The sequence below is a fragment of the Notechis scutatus genome, chromosome 3 (genome assembly GCF_049901735.1).
Source record: "Notechis scutatus isolate UNSWTSFEM ecotype Mainland chromosome 3, rNotScu1.2, whole genome shotgun sequence".
In the NCBI taxonomy this organism is placed as follows: Eukaryota; Metazoa; Chordata; class Lepidosauria; order Squamata; family Elapidae; genus Notechis; species Notechis scutatus.
In genome coordinates, this window is record NC_142011.1 from 204,643,488 (window position 1) to 204,670,249 (window position 26,762).

The 26,762-nt window shown below is 39.5% G+C and overlaps 1 protein-coding gene across 21 annotated transcripts in view; it reads right to left on the minus strand.

Moving 5' to 3' along the window:
• Positions 1-26,762, minus strand: part of PTK2 (protein tyrosine kinase 2) — a 216,056-nt gene that overhangs the window by 118,996 nt on the left and 70,298 nt on the right. For 5 of the 21 annotated variants that reach the window (XM_087962232.1, XM_087962233.1, XM_087962231.1 and 2 more), the window contains exon 1: positions 20,015-20,528. The exons of 11 other annotated variants lie outside the window; for them this stretch is intronic. In XM_087962232.1, the coding sequence (XP_087818358.1) occupies positions 20,015-20,117 (103 nt within the window). In that variant the 5' untranslated portion in view covers positions 20,118-20,528. Of the gene's footprint in view, positions 1-20,014; positions 20,660-26,762 lie in introns of those variants that run through there. 5 more of the 21 variants (XM_087962243.1, XM_087962239.1, XM_087962237.1 and 2 more) reach the window with 3 other exon arrangements.

The following is a 26,762-nucleotide window of genomic DNA, read 5'->3' on the forward strand; positions in this document are numbered from 1 at the left end:
CCACGCTGTTCTCAAGAAAAGATATTTTATTTGTATTTGTATGTTTTGTGAAAACTTAAATAAAACTTTTATTAAAAAAAAATTAAAAAGCACACCTTGAGATTTTTGGAGGCTACGGAATCTGCAAGAGAATGGGATGTGTTCTCACGCAGCCTTTGGAAGTCACAAGAGGGCTGTGCTTTTGTGCAGCCTCCGGAGCCTCCCAAAACCACACAAGAACAAGGTGTGCTTTTGCATGGTGTTCGGAGGCTGCAGAGGCTATGAAAGAACATTCTCTGAAGCTGCTTCAAGAACAAAATCCACATGCACCCCAGAGCATCCTCAGGCAGGCCAAAAGAGCCTATCAAACAGAAAGAGAACACTGCCTGAAGTGTTAGTCAACACATGGTAGATCCAGGGGAGTGTTGGGCTGTGGAGGCAATTTTGTCTTGGAGAACAGCCCAGGGCGGCCTCTCTTAAGTGGCAGCTGTGGCACTAGGACTGAAGTTGAGGGCCAAGCCTTAACTTCAGGCCCAGCCTCAGCACTGTCTCCGATGTTCATCTCTTGGAGCAGGAATGTCCTATCTTGGCAACTTTCAGACTTTTGGTCTTCAGCTCCCAGATTTGTTCAGAGTGGCCTAGATAGAACATAGAATAACAGAGTTGGAAGGGACCTTGGAGGTCTTCTAGTCCAAAGCCCTGCTGAAGCAGGACACCCTATACCCAATAATAAGTCTTTATTGATTAGCCCTTGGGCCATATCAAAGCACAATGTTCAGCAACAATTTGTTACTAAAATTTAATAAAAGCAACTCAAAATGAAATTTGATAAAATACTATTTAAAATGGAATCTAGACAAAATACGATTTAAGATGAAATAGTAATAAAATACAATCCAAAATAAAATTGTAATAATGTACAATAATTTACGATATAGATAAAACATAATAATATTATAATTTGGAGTCGCTCTTGCAATCTACCCCAATCAATCCCACATATGCAGATCTTAACCGAATCATTTTGTTTAAATACTGTGCTACTTTAAATGTTATTTTCAAGTTCTGGCCGGACATAAGGTAAGTTATTTTGATATGGGTATGCCAATGGGTCATTCGTCTGATATATAGACCAAGATACCTGTCCTACCTATGGTATCCTACCCTATACCATTTCAGGCAAGTGGCTGTCCAGCCTACTTTTGAAGCTTCCAGTGATGGAGCACCCACAACTTCTGAAGGCAAGCTGTTCCGTTGGTTGATTGCTCTCACCATTTGAAATCTCTTAGTTCTAGGTTGCTTCTCTCAATTAGTTTCCAACCATTGTTTCTTGTCTTGCCTTTTGGTACTTTGGAAAATATTTTGACCCCCCTCATCTATGTAGGAGCCCCTCAAATATTGGAACAATGCTATCATGTCTCCCCTAATCCTTTAAAAAAAAAATAGACTAGACATACCCAATTCCTGTAATCGTTGTTTGTATGTTTAGTCTCCAATCCCCTAATCATTCTTGTTGCTCTTCTATGTATTCTTTCCAGAGTCTCAATATATCTTTTACATTGTTGGGAGAGAGATAAACAATTATTTCACTTTTGGTCTGGGACGATGGTAGTATGGTATGCCAGGAGAGTCAAGCTACGTAGGTATTTTCTCAATTTTTGATAAGGTGAGCCCAAAGTTTGCCGTCACTTCTCTACTGGGAGAGTTATTTACACCCTCAACAGGATTTGTTTTAATTTCTACTGAGAGAGTTTTCATCTCTAATGTAAAGTTGTATAAGTTGAATTCCCAGTAGGAGAAAAAAAGTAGGTAGGGACTAAGCAGGGCTCCCAATAATGGAGGATTAATATAGGCTGAACAATGATAGTTCTAGTAGTCAATTACATTAACCTAATTTCATTTATTTTCTTCAGAGCTACTCAAATTGTTCCCTGAGGAGTTGTCATCAACTTCTATTTTCAGGCTGTTCACACCCCCTTATTTATTTCTAATATCATTAACTGTTTCTTTGCCATCCCTTTGTATACTTTTATATTAGCTTTACTTCAAAATTTATTTTATGGAGATCCCACTCCTCCCCCCCACCTCCACTCACTTATCCAAAAGGCTATTTCAATTTAGGAAGGGAAGAGCTCAAAACAAACACCACTCATGTTAACTACAATTAAGAGCAGGGGTCTTCAAAGTTGACAGCTTTAAGACTTGTGGACTTCAACTCCCAGAATTCCTCCTCCAGTCGTGTTAGCCATGTTCTGGAAGTCACAAGTCTTAAACTTGCCACGTTTGAAGACCCTTGATTAAGAGCAATGTCCTATAAATGTAAATGCATTTTTTTAATTTTCTCTTATAACATCCAAAATAAAAATGGTGAAAGCTAGAATTTAGCAATCCATTAGACAAGTTCTTGAAAAGGCTAAAACGCAAGGGGGAAACCACTTCAGCTTTCAATTGTTGGTTTTTTTTCAAATGTGGAGAGACCTGGCCCATAGAATCGGCAAGAGTTGGACTGAACAGATAACATCATAATCAAATCTACACATTCATCCTATGCTGCAAAGAAAAAATTGTTTTTAGATCAATCTATAAACAAACTGATAAAAATGTAGGGATGACTACTGTACAGTTAAATTATTTCAGTGAGTTTCTTCCAGGTAGGACTAAATTTAAATCCAAATCCCCCCAAATTAATTGAAACATTTATGAAATGGCCAACCCCTCCCAACACACACACACACACACCACAAAAAGCATATGACACACCTTCTTCAGACACAATGTTTTTTCTATCCTATTTCATATATGGTCATCTACACATCCACTGCCTTTTCCTATCATCTCATGTAAAATGGAAATGCTAATAACTGAGTAATTTTCATATTTGCAGGGCAGTAAGTGGCTGCATTTAGACAGCATGCAAATGGGCGTAATAGAATAATTCCACAACTGTGGAAATTGCCATCTGGTGCCTACTGTGCTGATTCAATTTATTTCCAAGTTACTCAATGAGCTGCAGAAATAAATATTCAAACCTGTTTTAAAAGGGCATCCTTGCATGTTCAATGAAAACATCATAGCCCTTAAGGGTCTTATAAGTAGAGACTGTTATGGCAGATTCCACCGTTTAAAGAGCTTCACCGCCGTCAAGGTTAAAGGGGGGGTGGGGGAAACAGCTCGTAATTAATAGTGGAAATAGAATATAAACCTTTGATTGCTGGGAGGAGAAGAGAAAGGAAAAAAAAACAGAGACAAAAAAAGTTCCATCCAGGGGTGGGATACGACAAGGTTAACTACCGGTTCGAGATTTACGAACTTCCCTGCATGCTGGGAGCTGCGCGCCTGTAAATCATCATCAGCACGCTGGGTGCAGAGAAGCAGCCTTTGAAACAGCCCTCTTTTCCTGCTTTTTTAATTGCAGCTGTGCCTTGTTCGGCAGCTGAAGTTGAAAAATCAGGAAATAAAGGTCAGGTAAGAGCCCAGGCGGGCGGGCAGGCCAAAACAGTAGCAGACATAGAACCGGTTCTATGTCTGCTGCTCTTCAAAGCTACTGGTTCTACAGAGGTGGACAGAACCAGTAGAAACCCACCCCTGGTTCCATCATTTCGGAGGTTCCGCACCATACCAGAGACTGTTAATGCAGAATAGCAATTATGCCTTTTTTTTTAAAAAAAAAAAATCAAAACGCATCAGATACTTTAAATAGAGGCTTGTGCTTCAGTGTAGCTTATTTCTATCTTGGATCTTCACTGTGAATACAAATGCAAGACGGGTCAGTAAGTTGCAGAAAAAGACAATTGTTGCAGCAACGATTCTGCCAAGAAATAGTTGCTAACAAAAAAAACCCAACCTCACCATATCCTGGCCCAGCTTTAAAGTTCTAAATTCGCAAGCCTTGGTGTGTGTGTGGGCGTGCATGTTGTGTTGTACACAAATTCCCTTCTCTCATCTCTATGGGTGCTCTGTGTCTTCTTCCTTTCAAGGCCAGGGAATTTGAGTTATCTTACCTATTCTTACCAATATTTGAGGGGCTGCCACAGAGAGGAGGGGGTCAAGCTATTTTCCAAGGCACCCGAAGGCCAGACAAGGAATCATGGATGGAAACTGATCAAGGAGAGATTCAACCTGGGAATAAGGAGGAATTTTCTGACAGTCAGAACAATCAACCGGTGGAACAGAAGTTGTGGGAGCTTCATCACTGGAAGCTTTCAAGAAGAGCCTGGACTGTCATTTGTCAGAAATGGTGTAGGGCACTGAGGGCGAACCTATGGCATGCGTGCCACAGGTGGCAGGCAGAGCCCTCTCTGCGGGCTCGCCAGCCCAGTTCCAATGGGCATGCGCGCGCCTCCAGCTGGCCAGCTGCTCTTCGGGTCTCTGCCGCGCATGCATGGGGCCTTGCCCGATCTCCGCAGTTTCCCTGCCAGTGCGTCCTACCTTTCTCCCCCCCAGTGAGCCCTAGCTTTCTCCTGCATTCCTGCTGCCCGTGCTTTCCCCGATCTCCACAGGTTCCACCCTCCGCAGGTGCCTCTCTGTTGCAGGAACAGAGGAGAAAGCCTGGGCGCGCAGGGAGAAACTGCGGTGATTGGGGAAGGCAGAAATGGAGGAGAAACTGCGGAGATCGCGAGGACCCTGCAGTGCTCCTTTTTCGGTCTGAAAAGGCTCCTGCACCAACCTGGAAGCCAAAGAGGGCGCAGGGTGCATGTGCAGGGGGCGCTTGCATTGCATTTTGGGGATTGGGGCATGTGCATGTGCATGCACTTTACACACTCAGGACCAAAAAGATTAACCATCACTGTTGTAGGGTCTCCTGCTTGAGCACGGGTTGGACTAGATGACCTACAAGGTCCCTTCCACCTCTGTTAATCTGTATCTGTATTCCTAGCCCTGCACTCTTCTGGACTGACAAGAAAGCTCTGAAGTTGCTCCTGGGATTGGTTGGAGCCACTGCACCAACTTAAGAGGTGCGGCCTTAAAACAGTTTTACTACAAAATTGTGATCCTTTTGGCTTTCAATTTTGGTATCCATTCTAGGTCTTCCTTCAGGCCCTGGTATTTCTCCAGCGTCTCATAGTCCTTCTTCCTGATCTTGGTATCACCTGGCACCTGTTCTGACCCAAACCCTTTTCCAATAAAACAAACAATAACCAAAGGGAACAGAAATCTTTGTATGAGTCTTACGAATCCCCGGTTAAAAGGCTGCTGCAAACTAATTAACTTTGATAAACACAAGCCTCGCCAAAACTGTGCGAGGCTGCCAAGAATGACAGATAAGGTCACCTAGAAATATTTCACAACACAAGAGTCTTCAAATACCAACTACGATACTGCAATGTCCACGAGTCTGGAGTTTCAAAACGTTTTTGCTTCCTGCAAAGAACGTCAAATTCACAGCTGGCTTTTATCTTCTTGAAGGAGGGGCCGTTACCTTGCAGCCTTAACTCCCGAGTCGCCTGTGCTGCTGTAATTGTTCTTTCCTCTGATTAATCCTTCGTGCACGTGCACTTGGCACAGGCTCCTCAGGAACCTCCTCATCGCTGCTGCTAGCCCCCACAATTTCTGAAGGCAGCAGTCCACTCCCTACTGGTCCTGGCCCCTCATCTGAGTCCTTGCTCTCCTCAGCCATCTGCACCTGCTGCTGGCTAACCACAACAGCACCCCTACATCTATCACCATCACTGTCTTCTGGTCATTTGTCCACTCCCACAATGCCAGGTTGGTTGACCAGTGTAGGCAGTCCTTGACTTACAATGATTCATTTAGTGACCGTTCAAAGTTACAACGGCACTGAGAAAAGTGACTGATGACCATTTTTCACAGTTGCAACCTTTGTAGCATCCCCATAATCGTGCGATCAAAATTCGGATGGTTGGCAACTGGTTCATACTTATGGCTGCAGCGTCCTGAGGTCATGGGATCAACTTTTTGACAAGCAAAGTCAGTGGGGAAGCCAGTTTCACTTAACGACTGGGTTACTAACTTATCCATTGCAGTGATTCACTTAGGAACTATGGGAAGAAAGATCATAAAATGGTGGCAAAAGTCACTTAACAACAGAAATTTGGGGAATTGTGGTCGTAAGTCAAGGACTACCTGTAGTAACTTAACCACTGCAGGGATTCATTTAATTGTTGCAAGAATGGTCATAAAATGGGGCAAGACTCATTTTACTAACATTTCACTTAGCAACATAAATTTTGGGCTGAATTGTGGCCGTACGGCAAGGACTACCTGTACCTGCCGCCTATTCATCATCTGGATCTGAAAGTCCCATGGGATCTTTGCCCTGTCATTCTCCATGACCTTCTACAGCAGGGAAGTCAAACTCAAGGCCCAGGGACTGGATCCGGCTTGTAGGGTACTTAGATCTGGCTGGGGGTGGGGCTCCCTGGAAACAATGGACTGGCCCACAGTGCCTCTGCCAGTGAAAATGGAGCTAGGGAGGGCTGCAGGTGGCCCTCCTGAGCTTTTCACTGGCAGAGGGTTGCAGGAGGCCATCACAGGCGAAAACAGAGCTCATGGCCCGCTGTCAACTCATAAAATATTTCTCTGGTCTTTTAGAGTTGCCAACAGAAAGGGAGGGGGGAGGAGTGTAGGACCTTGCAAAACCGAAACTGCATTCCATACATGTTTTCAAAGATAATTTCCAGGCGACCGAAGTTTCTGCCATGCAAAATTCTAACTGGAGAGCATGACTGATGACTCTTCGCTATAGATGTGTCCCATTGGAGAATATGAATTATGATATACCGAGGGTCAAAGGTGACAATTAATGATGTGTCTCAGAGTCAGCTACACCCAGGCAGCATCAGCATGTCTTCTCCTAATCTTCTTTAAGCTTTGAAAATCCGGCTAGAAACTCATGATTTAAATGGGGGTGGATGCTCGAGCCCTGACACCCGTTTTCTCTGGCAGAGCGATCGGGCCACAACAAGCACCCCCAACACGAGTGATGTTGAGCTGGCGATGCCCATCCTGGCTACACCCACCCACGAGGTCAAGCACAACCCTGATGTGGCCCTCAATGAAATTGAGTTTGACACCCCTGTTCTATAGACTCTCTCATTTGGACTTGAGCGGGTCTAGCCCATACACTGGGGTTTCTGTACACTCTGTGTGTGTGTGTGTGTGTGTGTGTGTGTGTGTTTGTGCGTGCACATAAGGCAAGCATGTACTATGTGGAAGCTTCCCAGCTATAAATGAAATCTTCACTGTAATTCAAAGATGATAACACAGCAAAACTCGGTGATTTAGAATTTGTATCTTCTCCTAAATCACCCATCCTCTCTACTCTCTTTTCCAGCATTTTCCCCTCTGCAAACAAAATGCTTACCTTACGTTCATATACTTTCCTGTTAGTAATCACAGCATGTTTACGTTCTCTACATCTCTGCTTAAATAATTAGCCAATAATGGAATCTTGACAAGTCTTTTTCTGGATCATGTTTCATTGCAACTTTGTGTATAAAAAAAAAAATGAAAGAGGAAACTGCAGTTGGTAAGAGAAGCTGAGCGCAGGTTAGCCCAAGGCATAGGCCAGATGTCTAACCCAGGTTTTGGGAGTGACATATGCTCTGGACTGGTATCTCTGATTTTTAGCAGATATTGCACACTATTCTATATTTGGCACACACATTCTGTTACCTATTAGTTGACATTTGGTGTTTTCCACAACCAAGAACCTCAATTTCACACTTAACTTCCATAACAAATTAAGCATTTTGTACAAGCCGGAAGCATATTACTTACTGTATTAAAATAAATCAAATGGTGACTGGCAGCTGTAACCAGTTGCATGCTAGGACCAATTCATACCTGAAATGGTAGGATGGCTGTTTTTGCCACTCTGCTTGATATTGGAAGGTTGCAAAAATCTTACAAAGATTATCTTAACCAGAGAATGGGAAGAGCAGTGCCTTTTAAAAAGTATATACTCCATCTTTCTGCCAATTAACTGATGTTATTCTTCTCCTCATCTTTCCTATTACCTATCTCCTTTTCTACTTATGACTATAACTTTCTTGCTTGTATCTTTACAATTTATACTGTTTTATTTCATTTCCAAGTATGATTTACGTTGATTGCTTATTTAGTATCAGATGACTATCGCTAAGTGTTGTATCTTATGATTTATGATGAATGTATTTTTATGATGACCATGATCGTGATTTACTACTTATTGCTTGTAGGTACACTGAGAGCTTATGCACCGAAAACTAATTCCTTGTATGTCCAATCACACTTGGCCAATAATGATTTCTATTCTATTCTATTCTATTCTATTCTATTCTATTCTATTCTATTCTATTCTATTGAGTTATGCCAACAATCCAATTGTTTTTTATATTATATAGCAATAATTTCATTTTTAATTATTTTTATTTGTATCCAATATATTTTCCAATATGAAAGTAACTTACAGCATTGCAATATGGCAAGATGGGCAGCAAATTTTTTAAATTAATTAATTAATTAAACATTAAGCAAAATAAAAACAAAAAGCGAGTTATCCTTATTTTCTTCTACATAATGCTGTATCTTGATTTAAAATTCTGAGTCCAAGGCATAATCAGAACAGAATAACAGAGTTGGAAGCACAACCCTTTGATTTCCTGAAATAAAGATTGTGTACTTGTGTGTAAATTAAATAATAAATTAAAAGGGGCATTTCCATGTTGATACCAGAATCGCATACATCAATTTATGTCCATTTGGGTTTATTAATGCTCACTGTTAATTAGGATCAGCAATAGATACCAGAAATTTTTTCAGGGACATCAGGAATAATCAAGCAACCTGTTCTAGGGAAGCATTTGCATATATTTTTATTAAACCCAGCTTTTTTTCTTTCTTTCACTGTACTGTGTGCCCCTTTTTTTGTCAATGTACATTCAATTTAAATGTCACCTAACTTTAATGAGATCTTACAACCACGACTATATTGCCTTAATGCAGGTTTTTTTTATTTATAAGCAAATAATATAAAAATGAAAAAAGCTAATTAAATACTGCTCTAATTATTTCTAACAACATTAGCAAAACACACTTGGCCACTAAAGAATTCTAAATTCTAAACAGCAATTATTATTACATCCAGAGCTGAACATCTGATAAATTGCTTCCTTACCTAATCAGACTATCAAGCCAGGATTTGAAAATGTTCTATCAGTCCTAACAGGGTATAAACTTAAACAAACCAGAAACTCTGCTTTCTCACCTTGCAGGATAAGTTTAGCTGATTTCACTGATGTTAGGACAGCATATAAAAACATGTTGCTTATAAGCAATAAAATGGATTATTACACGAAAGTATTGCAACCATAAACCCCGGTAATGTCATAAGCAACTTGAAGAAGTATGTCCCCTTTCTCCTTTTCCTTTATTATTAAAGTTTTCTTACTCTACAGGCATATTGAAGGAGCCAGGTTCTCAGGTCAAATTAACTTGCACTATAACTTCTACGCAATTTTGCAAGGGGGGGAAAATGTAAAACTCCATAAGAGTTACTGGAGTTGCTACACTGTAGTAGAATAAATTTCACAAATATTAATCTAACAAAGTAATAACTCTGTTATTCTAGGACCAAGAAAATAAACATCCCTGATATGAACTTACTAAGCTATATGTAAGGTTAATATTCCCACTATTAAACACAATATTTCCAGAAAACCATTACTAAAACAGTAAGAAAATGTGTCTAAGCTGCAAGGCGAAACTTTAAAGCCCACTAAGGAAGTCTAATTATTTTAGACAATTCACGATCAAATGCAGGTATAACCTTAAATTAACCATGATTAGATTCAGGAAAGTTCTAATGATGCAACTCCAAAGTCTTGGATCTTTAGTACTCCTTTACTCTGTGCTCAACAAGGTTCATTTAAGCTTAACTAATACTTTATCATTACTATAATACTTACTATACTATTAAGTAAATATTTACTATACTATTAAGCAAAAATCAAGAACAGAAAGATGTGTGGAAGCTTGGAACCTATTTCCAACGGAGGTAGTGGGTCAGTCATTAGTAACCAAGTTTAAACATGCTTGTTATCCCAAGCATGCAAGCACATGTCCATCATCTTACAATTAAAAAAAAAAGAATTCAAAAGGCAGACTAGATGTATCACTAGATCTTTCTCTGTAGTCTATTTTCTATGTTTCTGTTTACATCTGCTAGTCACTTTGTTATTATGTCATGAACATGCCAAACTGCCTAGTTAAACAGTGTTTTCCTTAAACGCAAGCCAAAGGCATTGTAACTAAAACCAAGCCAGGAGCATGTTAATTATCAGTATTAGCTTTTGTTTCAGGTTTAAAGATCACGTAATTGGGATGCAATTACTGCTACTAATAAAAACCTTCATTTTATTAGTTTGTAGATTTTTTATAAAAACCCATTTCTACTCAGTACTTGAATTCTAGCTGCCAATCCAAAAATCTTTCGTCCTTTCTTAATTAGATATAACAGCATAATAGAGTTGTGTATCAGCCTAGAGGCCTTTGAATGGCCAGAACACACAAGCAAACCAAAGAGAAAAAAAATAACAACTTCACAGTACAGGTAGTCCTTGATTTATTACCACAACTGGAGCCAGAATTTCTGTTACTAAGTGAAAGCAGTTATAAAGTGAACTTGGGCCCCTGTCTTGCCACAGTTAAGTGAATCACAACAGTTTTTAAGTTAGTAGCACAGTTGTGAAGTGAATCTGGCTTCTCCATTGGCTCTGCCTGAAAGAAGATCGCAAAAGGGGATCGCATGACTCCAGAATACTGCAATGATCATAAATATGAATCGGCTGTGAAGCGTCTGAATTTTTATCACGTGACCATGGGGATGCTGCAATGTCATAAGTATGAAAAATGGTCATAAGTCCCTTTTTTCAGTGCCATTGTAACTTTGAACAGTCACTAAATGAACTGTTGTAAGTCAAGGACTACCTGTAGCGATACCTTTCCGATGCTGAGTTATTAGTGGAAGATGCGTAAAAGTTCCTTGGGGTATAGTCTTCCCACAAGAAAACAATTGAGGATTCTAACATCAGATGCAGGATGTAGGTTTTTTACCTTAGTTTTTATTGGGTCACAAGAGACCAGCTGCCCTTGCAAGAGACAGCAAGGCATTGGCTACCATCCCAACCCTGATCTATTTAGGAAATGCCTATCAATTACGGGAAAGTGCTTTTTACTTCTTTTTCCCAGAAGATTTCCAATATTTTTAATGGGGTCGTTGTAAATTGTACAAGTCAGAAAAGGAGAAAATTGTAAGCCATAAGCTTTCTAAATATCTTTCACCTGTAAAGCTGAATTTTTCTGAACAATTTATTTAAATCTTCTAAGTATATGCATATATTGTTGCTTTCAATTTACAACTTTCCCGTGGCATAAATATATATAAATACAAGTATAAAGTTGGTTAAAAGGGGGGGGAGGGGAAATGATGGAAGCTTATTCATCTTCAAGATGCACACTCAGTGAAAAAAATATTTGTTCAAATGATTTTTATTTTGTGTTTTAACATTAAATTAAAAACACAAGATGGCCATGCATTTTAACAATCGCTCTGCAGTTCCTACAACAGTAGCAGCTAAGTAGCCAGATGACACAACCAACAACAGCACTGGAGCACCACAAGGTCAATTAAAACTAACTGAGCAAAACAATTAGTTCTACATTAAAACCTTAAGAAATATAATTGCCTACATATCTACATACTCATCATGCTATGCCCTTTCAGGGCAAGCAAAGCAAAAAAAAAACAATTGCAAACAGAATAAAAAAAAGATGTTAGATTTTAAAAAAAAGGAAATATAGTTTATAATATCATTCACTGTGTCTACAGTTTCTAATGCTTGGTTCTGCCACTTCCACCCAACTGCTATCATCTGCTTTTTGTTCAACCCAACTTCTCATCTCCCTTTTTCTGAGGAAAATTTTATGAAAACCCCATCCGAAAGCAACTTTTGCTGTCTTACCCATCCTCTTGAACCTCAATTCCTTCCTTTGAATATTCTTTAATAATTTATTTTGCAATTAGATGCTCATATTGTTTATAGGATCGATCTGCTTCTTTTTTAGTGGTCACCACATTTACATTCAATCCACCTTCGTTCAGCACTTAGCCATTCTTAACCCTGCCTAATATTCTTTTACCACACACATAAAATAAACTCATTTCCATTCAGCTTATTTTTATGTTTTACCCAACTTTCATGGAACACATTGGACTGAAACGTATCTCAGACCTCAACTTACAACAGTTCATTTAGTGACCATTCAAAGTTACAATGGCACAGAAAAAAGTAACTTATGGCCATTTTTCACACATATGACCATTGCAGTTTCCTCATGGCCACATGATTTACATTCAGATGCTTAACAACTGGTTCATATTTATGACAGTTGCAGTGTCCCGTGGTCCCCTTTTGGGATCTTCTGACAAGCAAAGTCAATGAGGAAGCCAGATTCACTTCACAACGGTGTGAGTAATTTAACAAGAAAATTTAGCAAGAAAAGTCATATAGTGGGACAAAAGTCAATTAATATCTCACTTAGCAACATAAATATTGGGCTCAATTATATATTCATTTTCTGAAAATATTCATTTTGTCATAGGTGTGCAATGGCCACTATCACACCTACGACAACATGTAAAAATTCTTCATTCCCTTTTTCATTCGGAGTAAACATTTGCCAAGGTACGCAAACTCACTCCAGGCTTTACTTTTCCACCATTTATAGCATTCATAACCTTTCAATCATTCCTTTCATTTTCCAAGACATGGCACCAATTTGGTCTGTGCTAGATTAAATTTCAATCCATATTCCTCACTGAATCACAACACCTATCTAACATTTGCTGCAAATTGATTTTTCAGTCACAACGTCATCATCTGAATTCAAAACTATACAACCGTTCACATCGCCAACCGCACACCTTTATTATCAAAGAGACTCAACTAAACTAAACCTTAGTAACAATCACCACATAAGCAAATCAAGTCCATATTTTAGCATTTGTCTACTTAAGTCCTGTACAACAGCAGACTAGTTATTTTTCCAATCTTCTTTTATTTATTTCTTTTCAGTCATTATTCTTGGCATGAACACTTCTCTCAACATATCAGTATGATTCCTATATAAATATCTAAATGCTCCTGTCATTCCCTCCCTCCTGTTTCATCCTACATGAATAGAAATAGTAACAGCACTTAGACTTATATACAGCTTCATAGTGTTTTACAGACCTCTCTAAGCAGTTTACTGAGTCAGCTATAATGCAAACTATGCAAAATAAACATGATTTATAATGCTCCAGAAGAATAATTCTGATTATCTTTGAAATATTCCTTTTTAACCAAATGATACTATGAAACTATAAAGATAAAGGAATTGAGTTGATAGACCGAATTGTAGATGATAAGGACCCATTACCTCATTAAGATGGTATGAAAGCCTAAAAATGGTACTTATTTTGATCACATTAATTCAACCAATACACGCTATAGATATGCATTGCAGGTGGCTTGAAGTATTGTTTGATAAAAGATGGCATTAACAAATGCAATCTTGCTCTGCTAAATTGTTTCTGTAAGTTATTTTACCACGCAACAGCAGAAGCTGATGCACAAAAATAGGAGAGAAGAGATACATAAAAATCCTGTGTTGTGAACAGGCCTTATGTACAGTTTACACAGACCTACGGGTTAAATCGTGTATTAATATATTATTAGAGAGCAAACTTCTGAAATTTTCATTTAATGGCTGTATTCTAGGCTAATGTCTTGGTTAGCTCCCTTCTAAAGAACAATTAATATGAACCAAGTCAACAGCTAGACAGTACTGTTTTTATACAAACCTTTTCAAAAGGGCCATACAACAATTCAGATTCCAAGGAGAAAAGTGATTCAGAATACTTGTGGGCAACACATATATCACACCTGTCAGCAATTCCTTACAGAACTGTTTGATTCAAGGAGGTGCTGACAGGCACAACGTGTGTGCTCAAACATACTAAATAGGAGGCAGGAGCACTGGATAAGTTCGCCCCCTCGAGTGGACCAAAATGTGTTTTAAAAGGCAGGATTAAAAGACAGTGGCAACAATAACTCCAAATTGTATTTTTCCCTTCAAATCCAGATTGTTATATAGTCCTAATAATTACTAGCGACATTAGTATTTGAACAAAAGACCACCAGGAAAAGTCAAAGAATACATCCCCAAAAAAGGGAATGGCAAGCTTCCATATTGTTGTCAAGAAATCTCCACAGAAGTGGTCGCCGGGAGTGAAGCTCGACACAAACTTTTTATTTTCGCTGCATCTCCTTTTCTCCCAACATTTAACGTTTAAGGTAGTCCTTCATTTACGACCAAAATTGAGGCCAACATTTCTGTTGCTAACTGAGATGTTTATTAAGTGAGTTTGCCCATTTTACGACCTTTCTTGCCATATTTGTTAAGTGAACCACTGCAGCTGTTAAGTTAGCAACACGTCTGTTATGTTGCTTACCTGGCTTTCCCATTGATTTTGCTTGCCAGAAGGTCACAAAAGTTGAACACATGACCTTGGGACACAGCAGTTAGGTTAGGTTGCAATACTACAGCCTACATTAGATAGATAGATAGATAGATAGATAGATAGATAGATAGATAGATAGATAGATAGATAGATAGATAGATAGATAGATTAGATAGATAGATAGATAGACAGACAGACAGACAGACAGACAGACAGACAGACAGCAGACAGATAGATAGATAGATAGATAGATAGATAGATTTTATTAGTTTTCAATTACATTTCTTAGTGCTTAATAAGCATTGTGTTGTCTGGGTGTTTAATTTCCTTAGCAGTACAGATTCCATTCTTACTCTCCACCCCTTTTTTCCAATATAATTTAATTTCCAATTTAATTCCAATCTAAGTTCCATGTTTGATAATATTCTGTGTCTTCTTTCTGCTTGAATTTCAATGGAAGTCTATCCATTTCTGCACAATCTAGTATCTTCTTAATTATCTCTTTGTCTTGCGGTGTTTTTTCATTTTTCCAATATTGTGCAAAGATAATCCTCACTGCTGTTAAGACATTTTATATTCTTAAGAGACTGCAACCATCATAAATGTGAGTCAGTGGCCAAGCATCTGAATTTTGATCATGTGACAATGGGGATGCTGCAACGGTCTTGAGTAAAACAGCCATATGTCACTTTTTCCAATGCTGTTGTAACGTCAAACGGTCACTAAATGAACTGTTGTAAGTCAAGGACTACCTGTATTTTATTTACAGCATAGGGAAGACAATATACAAGCCAAACACACACACACACACACCTTTAATTAAATGATCTAGGAACTTGGAACTGCATAGCAGACAATCATTATTTCATTAGAAATGAAGCAAGATCTGATTGGAAGGATTCCTTGTTGATGAGATACTGTTGTTCAGTGTAGTTGTGCTGATTTGTACAGCAATAAGAGCCCATATTATCATGTGATAATAAAGGTGACAAAAACAGCAATATTTCTTCATTATTATTATTTTTTTGCATCTGCTGATGGCCAGTTTAGGAAGATCTAGTCCCTTCAGGGTAGCTGTGAGGAACAGGTGGGCTATCTGGTGGATAAAGTCACTCAAAAATACTGCAACTCGAATTCTGAACAGGTCCAGTTGAGATAGGTCCAGTGTTTTAATGTGACCTGGGGAACTCCTGAGGAAATCAGCTAAATCCTCTGTAGTATCAGATCAGTCATCCTTCTGGATTATGAAAGCAGCCACAAAATGATACGTGGTTAGGCCCATGCTCTAGTGTTGGCTTCATGGTAAGGTATTACCTACTGTGAAGGAGGCACTTTCTCTTCAAGAGACCAGGTCAATAGGTAATTAATGTCCTGTCTCCAACCTTTCCTTTTTAGGGACAGTTGTTGAAAAGGTGGTCAGTCTGCAGTTGATGAGAACCCTAGGTTATCTAGATCCATTCCAGTTAGGTTTCTAACCAGCATTTAGTACAGAAGCCACCTTGGACACACCTGTAGTTGGCCCATGGTAGAGCCAGGGTTGGAGGTGTTACATCCAACCTTATGCTCCTTGATCTCTCAGTGGCTTTCAGTGCTGTCAATCATGGAATTTTCCTAGACTGAGTTTGGGTATCAGGGTCACAATTTTCCAGTGGTTTACTTTCTTCCTCTTAAGCCAGTTTCAGTTACTATTGGTTAGAAGAGGAGAGTTACTCCCTAGCTGGCTTCTTTGTGGGGTGCCACAAGTTTCAACTCTCTCTCAATAGAAACACATATTTGCTGAGCTTATTCACCAGTTTGGAGTCTCATTAGTATATTGGTGGTACCCAAGTATACACTTCTTACAAACAGAAGCAAGAAAACAAACACTTCTGGCAAAAACTGTAGCCTCTCTAATACATAAGATTCGTGATGGCACAGTGGTTAGAATGCAATGTTGCAGGCTGACTCTGCCCGCTGCCAGGAGTTGGACCGGCTCAAGGTTGACTCAGCCTTCTATCTTACTGAGGTCAGTAAAATGATTGTTGCGGGAAAGATGCTAACCCTGTAAGTGGTATATAAATAAGTGCTATTGCTAAAGGTCTCCTCTCTATTGCACTTCTGCCTAATATCTTGCAAGACTTCACATATGTTAGTTCCAGTTCCCTCTCATGACTTCCCAATGAATGCCCGGTATATATGTACAGCACACAAATGTGCTTCTTAAATTAAAAATATGCAAGAAGTAAGGAAGGAGTTTCTAAATCCACAAATATAGGAAGAGAGTGCTATTCTATAGATGAGCAAACAGAAACAGTATCTGAATGCTCAGACTTAGTTTTTTATTTATTCAACTTTACATCTTTCTAGTTGAAAAGTAACACAGAGTACTTTGTAGTATTTGACGCTACCATTTGAGAAAACCAAAATGCAATCACACAATTTTTACCATGGTATCTTGTTCAATTTAGGCAGAGAACAAACAAATCACAGGTTTGTTCATTTAACCATTTAATCAATCAAGCTGTTATCAATGAAATGGTTTTTTAAAAGATTAAAGCTAACCACAACAGTGGAATAAGCAATGCATATCTAGATTTTTATCTGGACAGGCTAGTAAATTGTTTTTTAAGAGCACTTTTTACTGTGTAAAATAACAAAATATCCTTAACCGAATAAAGATTTATTATCCATGTTAAAAAAGAAATCTTTTCAAACAACTGACTGATTTCCAATTATAATAGTTCAGGGTTTCCCCAACCTGAACACGATGCAGGAAGGTAAATTTCAACTTTCACATTTCTGGGAAATGACATTGCTGATTACAGAAATCTCAAAAAAATTGTTCTTTATTTATTTATTTACTTATAGTCATATCATGAGCAGCTTACAATTAAGAACGTCTATCGAGATTCTCAGCCATCCAGGTTATGGTTGTCCCAAAGGTGCTTTTTCAAAAGGCAACTGGACTTTGCGCTTCTCATCCAAGAAGTTTCTTCTGTTCTGACTGAATGGTGGAAGATGGAAGGACATACATTCCTTGCAATCACCTGGTCGTTAGCATTCTTTCTGAGGGTCCTTGAGACCACTTGGAGGTTTATCTGTGCCCTCAGGGTCACCTGAATAGTGCAAATGGGTATGGAACCTTCTTGGAATTGCTGAAAGGACTGTGTCATAAACAGGAAATAGATGATGTCATATTCGCCCCCCCATCTGTAACAACTGGATGACTGTAAAGAATATAAATCCCTCCATCCTCCACAATTCAGTCAGAACTGAAGAAGCTTCTTGGATGAGAAGCGAAACATCCTCAAGTGAAAAGCAAAGTCCAGTTGCCTTTTGAAAAAGCACTTTGGGGACAATGATTAAGAACAGCGTTTAAAAAACAAGAAAACAACAAACATAAACTGCAACCACGGTAAAAGCAAACTCTCCATACCTCCTGATCCCCAGGCCCAGTGACCTTACAAAATGGTGTCAGGGTTGAGGACAATCTATTCCCTGGGGGTGGAATGATATTCTGAATAGCAAAAACCATGAGAAAAGGCGAGTTTGCTGGGCCTTCCCCCCAAAATGAGACCAGGAGAGCATGCCTTTTCTGCCAGATCTACCTGGGGACAGGTAGATATAAGTGGGGAGAGACAGTCTATCAAATTATCTAATCCCATGTCATGAAAGGCTTTATAGGTTAGAATCAGCACCTTAAATGAACCCAGAAGCATACTGGCAATCAATGCAGCTCATGGGACAGAGATGTGACATGCACTGAGCTTGGAGCACACCTAACTGCCTGCTCTCCTTGAACATAACCTGTAACAATCTGTCTCACTTTACCGAGGCTGAGAGTACATATTTAGGCTGTGCATCACTTTAGATTGCTGCATGATCTCGGTACATATTAGGATAATTCTAAAGAACAGCAAGCATCCAGGAAAAAAAAAATGCATTAACAGATTATCTGAAGATGCTAATTCCTCCAGCACGGAAAGAGAGTGAGCTTATACTATGCAGTAAATGCATGATATGATACTGAGGAAAAAGTGTGGTGTAGTGATTTGAAGCAGAAAGAACTAGGTCATCAAGTCACCTTGGATAAATAATTATCTCTCACCTTAAACTACTTTGAGAAAGAGTTATGAAAACAGTAGTAGAGGATGAGCAAGGATCTAGTTCCCTAGAGGAAGCAGAGGATAAAAATTAAACAACTCTGACAGATCACAGACTGTTATGTCCCTCAGATTGCTATCCAAGATGCCTGCCCAGGAATGATGCTGGTGAACTTAGGGCCAAAATCCTAATTCCTGTAGCAGAGACCGGATACTCCACTGTGTCTATCTTGCTCCGAAGATAAGGCAAGGAAAAGTTCTAATGTTGCTTCCTTCAGGAGGAGTCATCTCCTTTCCCACTTTCAGAAGAAGAGAAAAGGAAAGGTGGAGATCTCTTAAGGTTGAGGGAGCCCTTGAGAAGCCTTGATGGGCATTGACTGGTCTCTGAAGTAAGACAGGGCTGGAACTAAGAAGGGGCTCTCTCTTCCAAGAGGCAGCGATATCACAGCTTTCCTATAGCTCTGCTTCTGCAGAAAGTGAGAGGGAAAGATATACTCACTGTAAAATGTCCTGCCAGGACCTAAAATTGGAATATGTTAAAATTTTGTACACCACCACATTGTGGCACACTTGATGAATAATTACACCCTGGGGAATTAAATAGGTCCTCAGTTGGCTTCCTCATCTTTAACCTCCAATTATGTTACAAACTAAGCACTGCCATATTCTTGCTGTCTGTTGGCATGGAAAAACAATGCTTGGACAACTGCCCGGGGGGGGGGGGAGAGACTACAAACTGTCCCTACTTCACCTGATCGTCATCCACCACTTCACCTGATCGTCATCCACTACTTTTCAGCCTAAAATTAACACTACCATCATTTTTGCCTTAGATTTCTCTGAAAAGAAACAAGAGAACGATACTTCGCTATTAACAATGACATGGATGTACTTTTATAGAACACAGCATTTAGTTATCTTAAGTTCAGGAAGAAATATCTGGGCAACAGCATGCAGCCAAGTTTTTGTACAACTTCAGCTTCAGGTCGGATTCGATCCCCCTGTCCACAATAAAAAGCAAGTCTAAGGTTTATTCCTCTTCAGACAGAGCCGTGCATTCGTTCTGCACCAATTATAACCTACTCACCAACTTTCAAGTCAAGTAGTTTACGTATCCTGCCCCCAAATATAATTTTAAAAGTCTTTATTAAAGGATATTGAAATATATGGAAAATCCATTAGGTGAATCAGGGCTTTCTTAATGAAGACATGAAGCGAACAATAATTCCCATTCATTGGCTCTCTATGCCAAAGACAAAAAAATGTTTCTAATCATGAGGTGAGTAGGGGGGGAAAATGGCACGGTCAGAGTATAGCCCCTTTGTTTGCAAATTTCATGCCCATCCTCCTCTCAAGAGCACCAACTTCGGATCACGCATGCACCAAAACGATGGGGAAATTAAGGCAGAAATCAGAAAACATGTACAAAGCCTTGACGTTCGGGTACCTTTAGCCCAGCATATTGGAAATGGACTACAGCCGCTCCTCTCCATATACGTAACACCTGCTTGTTTCTGGGCCTGCTGCCCTGACAAATCCAAGAGCCACATACACACAATTGTGCAGGGGTCGTGCCAGGCTCCGGCGGCGTTACAATGATCCAATTCAGCTCTCTCCAGTAGTATTGACTCCTGGGGGAGGGCTGGGAAGTCTGCCACTTGAATGGATTCGGCGACGACAGCAGCAGGAGGAGGAGGAATCCCAGCTAGTCTCTTTTCTTCACTTTGGTGCAAAGGTGTAACTCAAAACTGAAAAAGAACAACACCCCCCCTTCCTCGCCAGCAGCCAACCCCTTCCTGGGCGATCCGGCAGCAAGGAGGGTATAGTCTTTCCGTTTCAAGAGTCTTCTCCTGCCTCGACCGACTGTTTCAAAGGGAGGCCACCTTTTCCCCTAGACAAGCAAGCAAAGGGAAGGCGACCAACCAGCCGCAATGTGACTGCCGGTGTCTCTATTCCTAGATTCATTGGAGAGCAGGGGGGGGGAGGAGGTGGGGGGGGGAACTGGAGGGAGGAGGAAAGGGGGAGGGGAGGCGATTAGCAACAGCCTTATTAATATGCTAATCTCACCCTTCTGTTCAATTCACTCAGCAGCCTCCTGTTTACAAAACTGACAGCAGATTCTAAAACTGACCCGGGTTTCCTGGAGCTGCAGAAACTGCCCCCGGAACCACTCACTTTTAAATCAGTGCCTCTGGCTCCTGACCGACTTACCAGACGACGGGCAACTTGCAAGAAAGAAGAGAAGAAAAAGAAAAAGACTGGCAAGAAAAAGAAAAAGGGAAAAAAAGATTCGCTGATAGGAATGTGGAGAGAAGTCTGCAATAAACACGGGAAGGCTTAACTCTCCAACCGGAGTTCGTTTAAAAATGATTGCAAACTGCATTCCTTTCTAAGCACTAGACCAGGGATGTCCAACCTTGGCAACTTTAAGATCTGTGGACTTCAACTCCCAGAATTCCCCAGGCAGCCATCCTCTCCCAGGAATTCTGGGAGTTGAAATCCAGAGGTCTTAAAGCTGCTGAGGTTGGCCTCTCTTGCATTAGACTAGACTATATAGTTATTTCAAGATACTTTTAGATTTACAGAAATATAAGCAGTGATGTTTTTCTTTATTCAACAAAATATATGCACCAAGTAAATGCATGGAAAATGGGATAACAGAATTTTTTAAAATATCCCATCTTTTCTTTCCTTTGAGTGTAAACTACTGTTTAAAAACCTATTAAAGCTAGTAAAGGTCAAAACATGCGTATTACCTGCATGTAGAATACAGATTAAGATATATTTCATTTCCTTTAGGACAAGCGTAGGATTGCAGAATACGAATGATAAGTTATCTATGTATACACAAATCGGAATCTGATTACCAAAATATTTGGTTTATTCTTATTAAAAAGTATTCTAATAATGGAGGGATTCAAACAGCTTTCTTTTCTAGGCACCAAAAAGCATTTTCTCCACATTATATCTGTTATAGACATATAACAGTTAACCATTCTGTTTCTTGCTCAAAACGTGTTGACAGTGCTTTCCAGGTAAGTTGTGGTGATGTACAACTGATTGTTTCATCTAATTAACGATCATTTATTTAGCTTCAATCAACAATGTGGTTTCAAACCAGAGACAGCCAATAACAGCTTCTATTTGACATCTATGTATAAATTCATTTTTATCCTCTATATTTATCCAGTAGGCATTCAATGGCTGCTACTATCTTTCAGTTGAGTGAAAGTCAAAATATAAGCAACCATATGCAAGACAATTCGTCTTGCGACACAGATGGTCCTCAGTGGCAACCTGCTTAGCACCTGCTTAGGACTGCCACAAACCAGCCTCAGCTTAAATAAGATGTCAAGCATTTAAGAGTTTCGAATTCTAAGGCTGCCTACTGTAAAACCACATCTGAAGCTTGAAATGGATTAGAAGGATTACCAACAAACACAATCAGTTATAGGAATCGAAATGGCCGTGCAGGGTTGGGAGAAGAAGGAACCACAATAAGCAAACAGACTTAATGGCAGATTCACACATTCTAACCCTGATTCCTGTGGGAAGAGCTTGGTTTCGAAGGATCTTTTAAGGATTGAAGCTATATGGAAGGGGGGAATTTGCTCCAAGATGCAGCCACAAAGTACTCTACTATGGAAACGTCAGGGTTATGTAGTTCTTTGGATTCAAGGGAATCAAATGGCTTTGGGGAGAATATGGCTCCAGATGTAAGTCCCGCTGAACAATCCTTAAGTCAACAGTCTCTTCTCCCAGGTTCACACTGATTGTGCACAAGGAAACAACACAGCTGCTTTAAAGAGTCATGGATAGTGCCACATGGGGTGACTCCAAAGCACCTTTTTCTTTCAAATAGGAAGCACCACACGGTCCTGTCACTTAATATGAATTAACTTTGTAAGATGACAAAGATCGATGCATGGAAGAAGTAACAAAAATCAGCTGCAGGACAAATCTTGAGATCACTTACAGTTTGCAAACTGAGACTCTTGCAACGCTTCCGTGATATTAATTCCCCAGTACCGGAAAAGGGATAAGTTCCCTACGTGTTTCAGAATCAAAGCTATTTTTATTTTGTGTTTCAATTAGACTAACATTGCCTTCTTTCCTTCTCTCTAGAAACAGTGTTTATTTCTATCAAATAATTACACTCGCACTGAGCTTCCAGAAATACCATGCCAAGTTTTTAATACTGAAGATTGCGGGCAACGGCTAATGAAGATGGGAGTTCAGACCTCCTCCTAACAGATGCAGCCACAGACTTCCCCACCTTGCAGGGCTGGTGGGCTCATACGGAATTTTAAAAGTACTGTCATGGGCATTCTCACAAAATGACTTCCATAGTAGGGGAGGGGAGAGCTGTTCACTGTATTTGTTTTTGCTAATGTTGTTTTTATGCCTTGTTAGCCACCCAGAATCACAGTTGTGAGATGGGTGGAGGGAGGGAGGGAGGGAGGGAGGGAGGGAGGGAAGGAAGGAAGGAAGGAAGGAAGGAAGGAAGGAAGGAAGGAAGGAAGGAAGGAAGGAAGGAAGGAAGGAAGAGAAGCAAGCAATGGGAGGCCAGCTATAAAACATTAATTTGCCAGAATGATGGTGACATGATTCACAATACCCTTGTTCACTTACCTTTGTTCAGTTTCCACACACTTCCAAATGAAGCCCTAGAGCAAGGGTCCCCAACCCCCCATTCATGAACTGACACCGGACCACAGCATGCCAGAAACCAACCCACCGCAAACAAGCGAAGCCCCATCCGTGGGATGCAAAACCATGCCCCTTCTGGTCTGCAGAAAAGCCTCTCTCCAAGGAACCGGTTGGGGGCCACTGCCCTAAAACACAGCCACCCTCTATATTTATTTTCCAAGAAAGTTTACAGGGCCATCTGGAATACAAAGGTTTTCCTGAAATTAAGATAATGCAGCGGGGTGATATTTCAATTTCCCCTTTTTTAAAAAAGTGGGAAGCCATGTGGGACAATAAGCTTGTGAGCCACAAGAAAGGTGTCTGCTGAGACCTAATGAGACAAATGAGACCCCTGAACATATTCAAGGTAATCAAACTGCACAACAGTTTGAGGAAATAATCATATAAATTTTCCCCTATATCTATGCATGACCATCACAAAAGATACCTATAGATTCCCAAGTCTGCTTGGGGTTGAAGGATCTAGTAATACTCACAATCTTCATGTTTTATCAATTAAAACATGCCTGAAATGTCATAGGGTCTCCTGCTTGAGCAGGGGGTTGGATTAGAAGACCTCCAAGGTCCCCTCCAACTCCATTCTGTAACTGTTTAACTATCTTGTCTTGGAACCATTGTGCAACTATCCTCTGATTGAGGCTGCCATCTTCCCTCCCCCTTCCTCTTTCCCCCTTCCGAAGTATTTCTCTGCATTTTCAACTAACGTATCTGGTGGCTGAATCCCTCCATTTCTTTCACCGCATCCTCACATTTCCATTGCAATTTGTTATTTGGTTCTACAAAAGGCAAGTCACAGTGCTTGACCAACACTCTGCATACAGGAGTAGGCAGTCCTTAACTTACATTGATCCATTTAGTGATTTTTCAACAGCACTGAAAAAAGCAACTGACAACTGGTCCTCGCACTTACAACCGCCACACCATCCTCAGGGTCACATGATCCAATTTCATGTGCTTGGCAACTGGCATCTATTTAGGATGGTTGCACCATCCCAGGGCCATGTCATCACCAGCCAGCTTCTTACAAGCAAAGTCAATGAGGATTTTAGGGCTCCTCGGTGCTTTCTGAGCTCCGTCGTTTTCATTACATTTCACTCAGATGTTTCATTATCCAATGAAACAACATCAGCCCTCCAGATGTCCAACACAGTATTTCCCAACATCTTCAATCCAACACATCTGGAGGAATCTGAATTGTGCCGTAATCTCACTTAAAAATATACTTCCAATTCCAAATGTTTTTACATCTAATTCTGGTTATATCTGTAACCGAACTTCTGACAGTCCAATCAGGAAAGGTCTGAATAATTGCAAAAATTAAATCATGCCCTGTGTACAATATACATTTGAATTAAGCAAAGCACTGCAATGATATCATCCCACTTCTATTTATTAGCAGTGTTAGATCGTGAAATTCCTATTATCTTTTATTTCGGGCTTTTTAAAATCCCATCAGCTTTTGAAAGGAATCTTCCTGAATGCCTCATATATGCACAGGGGAACAGCTGTTACCTCAGAATTACTGACTATACCCAGCTGAATTGAGGTAGACAACCAATTACTTTTCTAAACCATTCTGGATTCCGAATTCTTCTCAGCAACCAGCCCCTGAGGTGAAGTATCTTCACCAAGCAGAATCATTAACAGATGGTGCAGCAACCAGCTACTTATAGCAAAATAAAAAATAAAAAATCAGAACTTGGAAAACGCAGGGCTGCAATGGAACACTGAGATGGCTACAGAAAAATTGTTAAGAGGTAGAAAAGGAGAGGAAGTTTCCCCTGAAGGCAACAGAACTTTTAATATATATTTTTTTCAGCAATGAATATTAAAAATGGGACATAGACATTTTTATTTGTTTCACATTCAACACAATTAAGAGCTACAGCAGGTGCATCTTGGCAGAAGCCCAGTGTTTATGGTATAATAAACATAAATATCATGGTCTCCCAGTGGAATTTTCTTCCCCAGCTGCTGTGTGAAACTGGCTAACAATGAAGAGGAAAAAGATGTCAGTTGTAAATTAAATATTGGAAAAGTATTGGTTTCTGAGATATAGAAGATGTATTATTACTTATATGTTCATTAAAAATGAACATACCAACATTAGTTTGTTAACTTGCAGGAAAAACCCTCATATGCTTAGTTTTAATATTTATTATAGGACACTTAGCAATTTGGCTTTTGTTTTTTGTTTTGTTTTTTTTTCTTTATGGAGCAACGGATGTTTATTGAATCCATGAATCCAATGCAGGTTTATTGCTAAATTTGTCCTATCTGTGATTAAGTGTGCCAAGCTAAATAAATCAGTACTACTAAAGCTGAAAGAGAAAATCACAATTTGTTATTGGAAGTTACAAATTCAGTTCAAGCATGTTATATCATACCTGTTTAATCAGTCGCTTTAGTACAAATTTAATCCATTGTAACTGGCAGGTTTTAAACAACAATAAAAAATATTGCTTTTTAACCTCCAAATTCTACACTCATTTGCCACGAAGACCATTCTCTGGTTTAATCATACATGTTGCAGTTCATCTAGCATCTCAATAGGGTGCTATTTCTCAACCAAGACCTTCTCTATTTACTGATTTATTTACCAACTGCCTAACTCTAAACTGCTACCAGTAATACACAAGAAAATGATGGCTATCTATCTCTCATCAGCCAGAACCAAGTCATGTGGGAACATGTATCTTTCAAACATTTATTCCCCAACCATGTTTGCTCCGAATCCATTAGCCAACACAAGCAGCATCAGAAAGAGGGGCAATTTAGAACAACCACATATGGATACCATCTTGTTTAACATCTTATCTGCTATCAAAAGATTACTGTTGCCAAAAGAATTTTTACACAGACGTAGCAAAACTATCAGCTGGATAGTATTTTATGTAACTGGAAGTTTCTTTCTGGTGCTTTAAAAAACTGTTAATACTTTCTGCTGAAATACTTTCTACATGGCAGGCTTTTTGGCAAAATAAAGTGTGATTTTACTATTTCATTCATTCCTTTTCATGAACCAGCTTCCATTTAAACTTCTTAGGGTAATTTTAAAAACCAGCAGGATAAACATTATTAGAAACAGAGATACTATAATGTCACTCATGTTATTGTAGAAATTAGATGCTAATTTTTCCTGCAATTTCTATGTTCAAAGTACTTCAAATAACCACTAGCATAATAGCTAATAGTAACATAAAGAGGTTTATGAATCTACAAGTTCAGTTTAATCCGATGTCCTATTTTTCAATTTTATATCTGGGAAGCTTAATACATTTTGTGGCCATATTAAATTCAAATGAAACAGCAGAAGTATGAAGTATGGTATTAGTAGGAAGACTAAAACCTATCCATAAGAATTTGCTTCCATTTGCTATCTTCTAGTCTTAAGAGTATTTCAAAATCTTTCTAAGATTTATACTATAAAAAATAGAACCAATATTAAAATATTCTGCATACTCAAAAAAGCTTTCTTTCAAGTC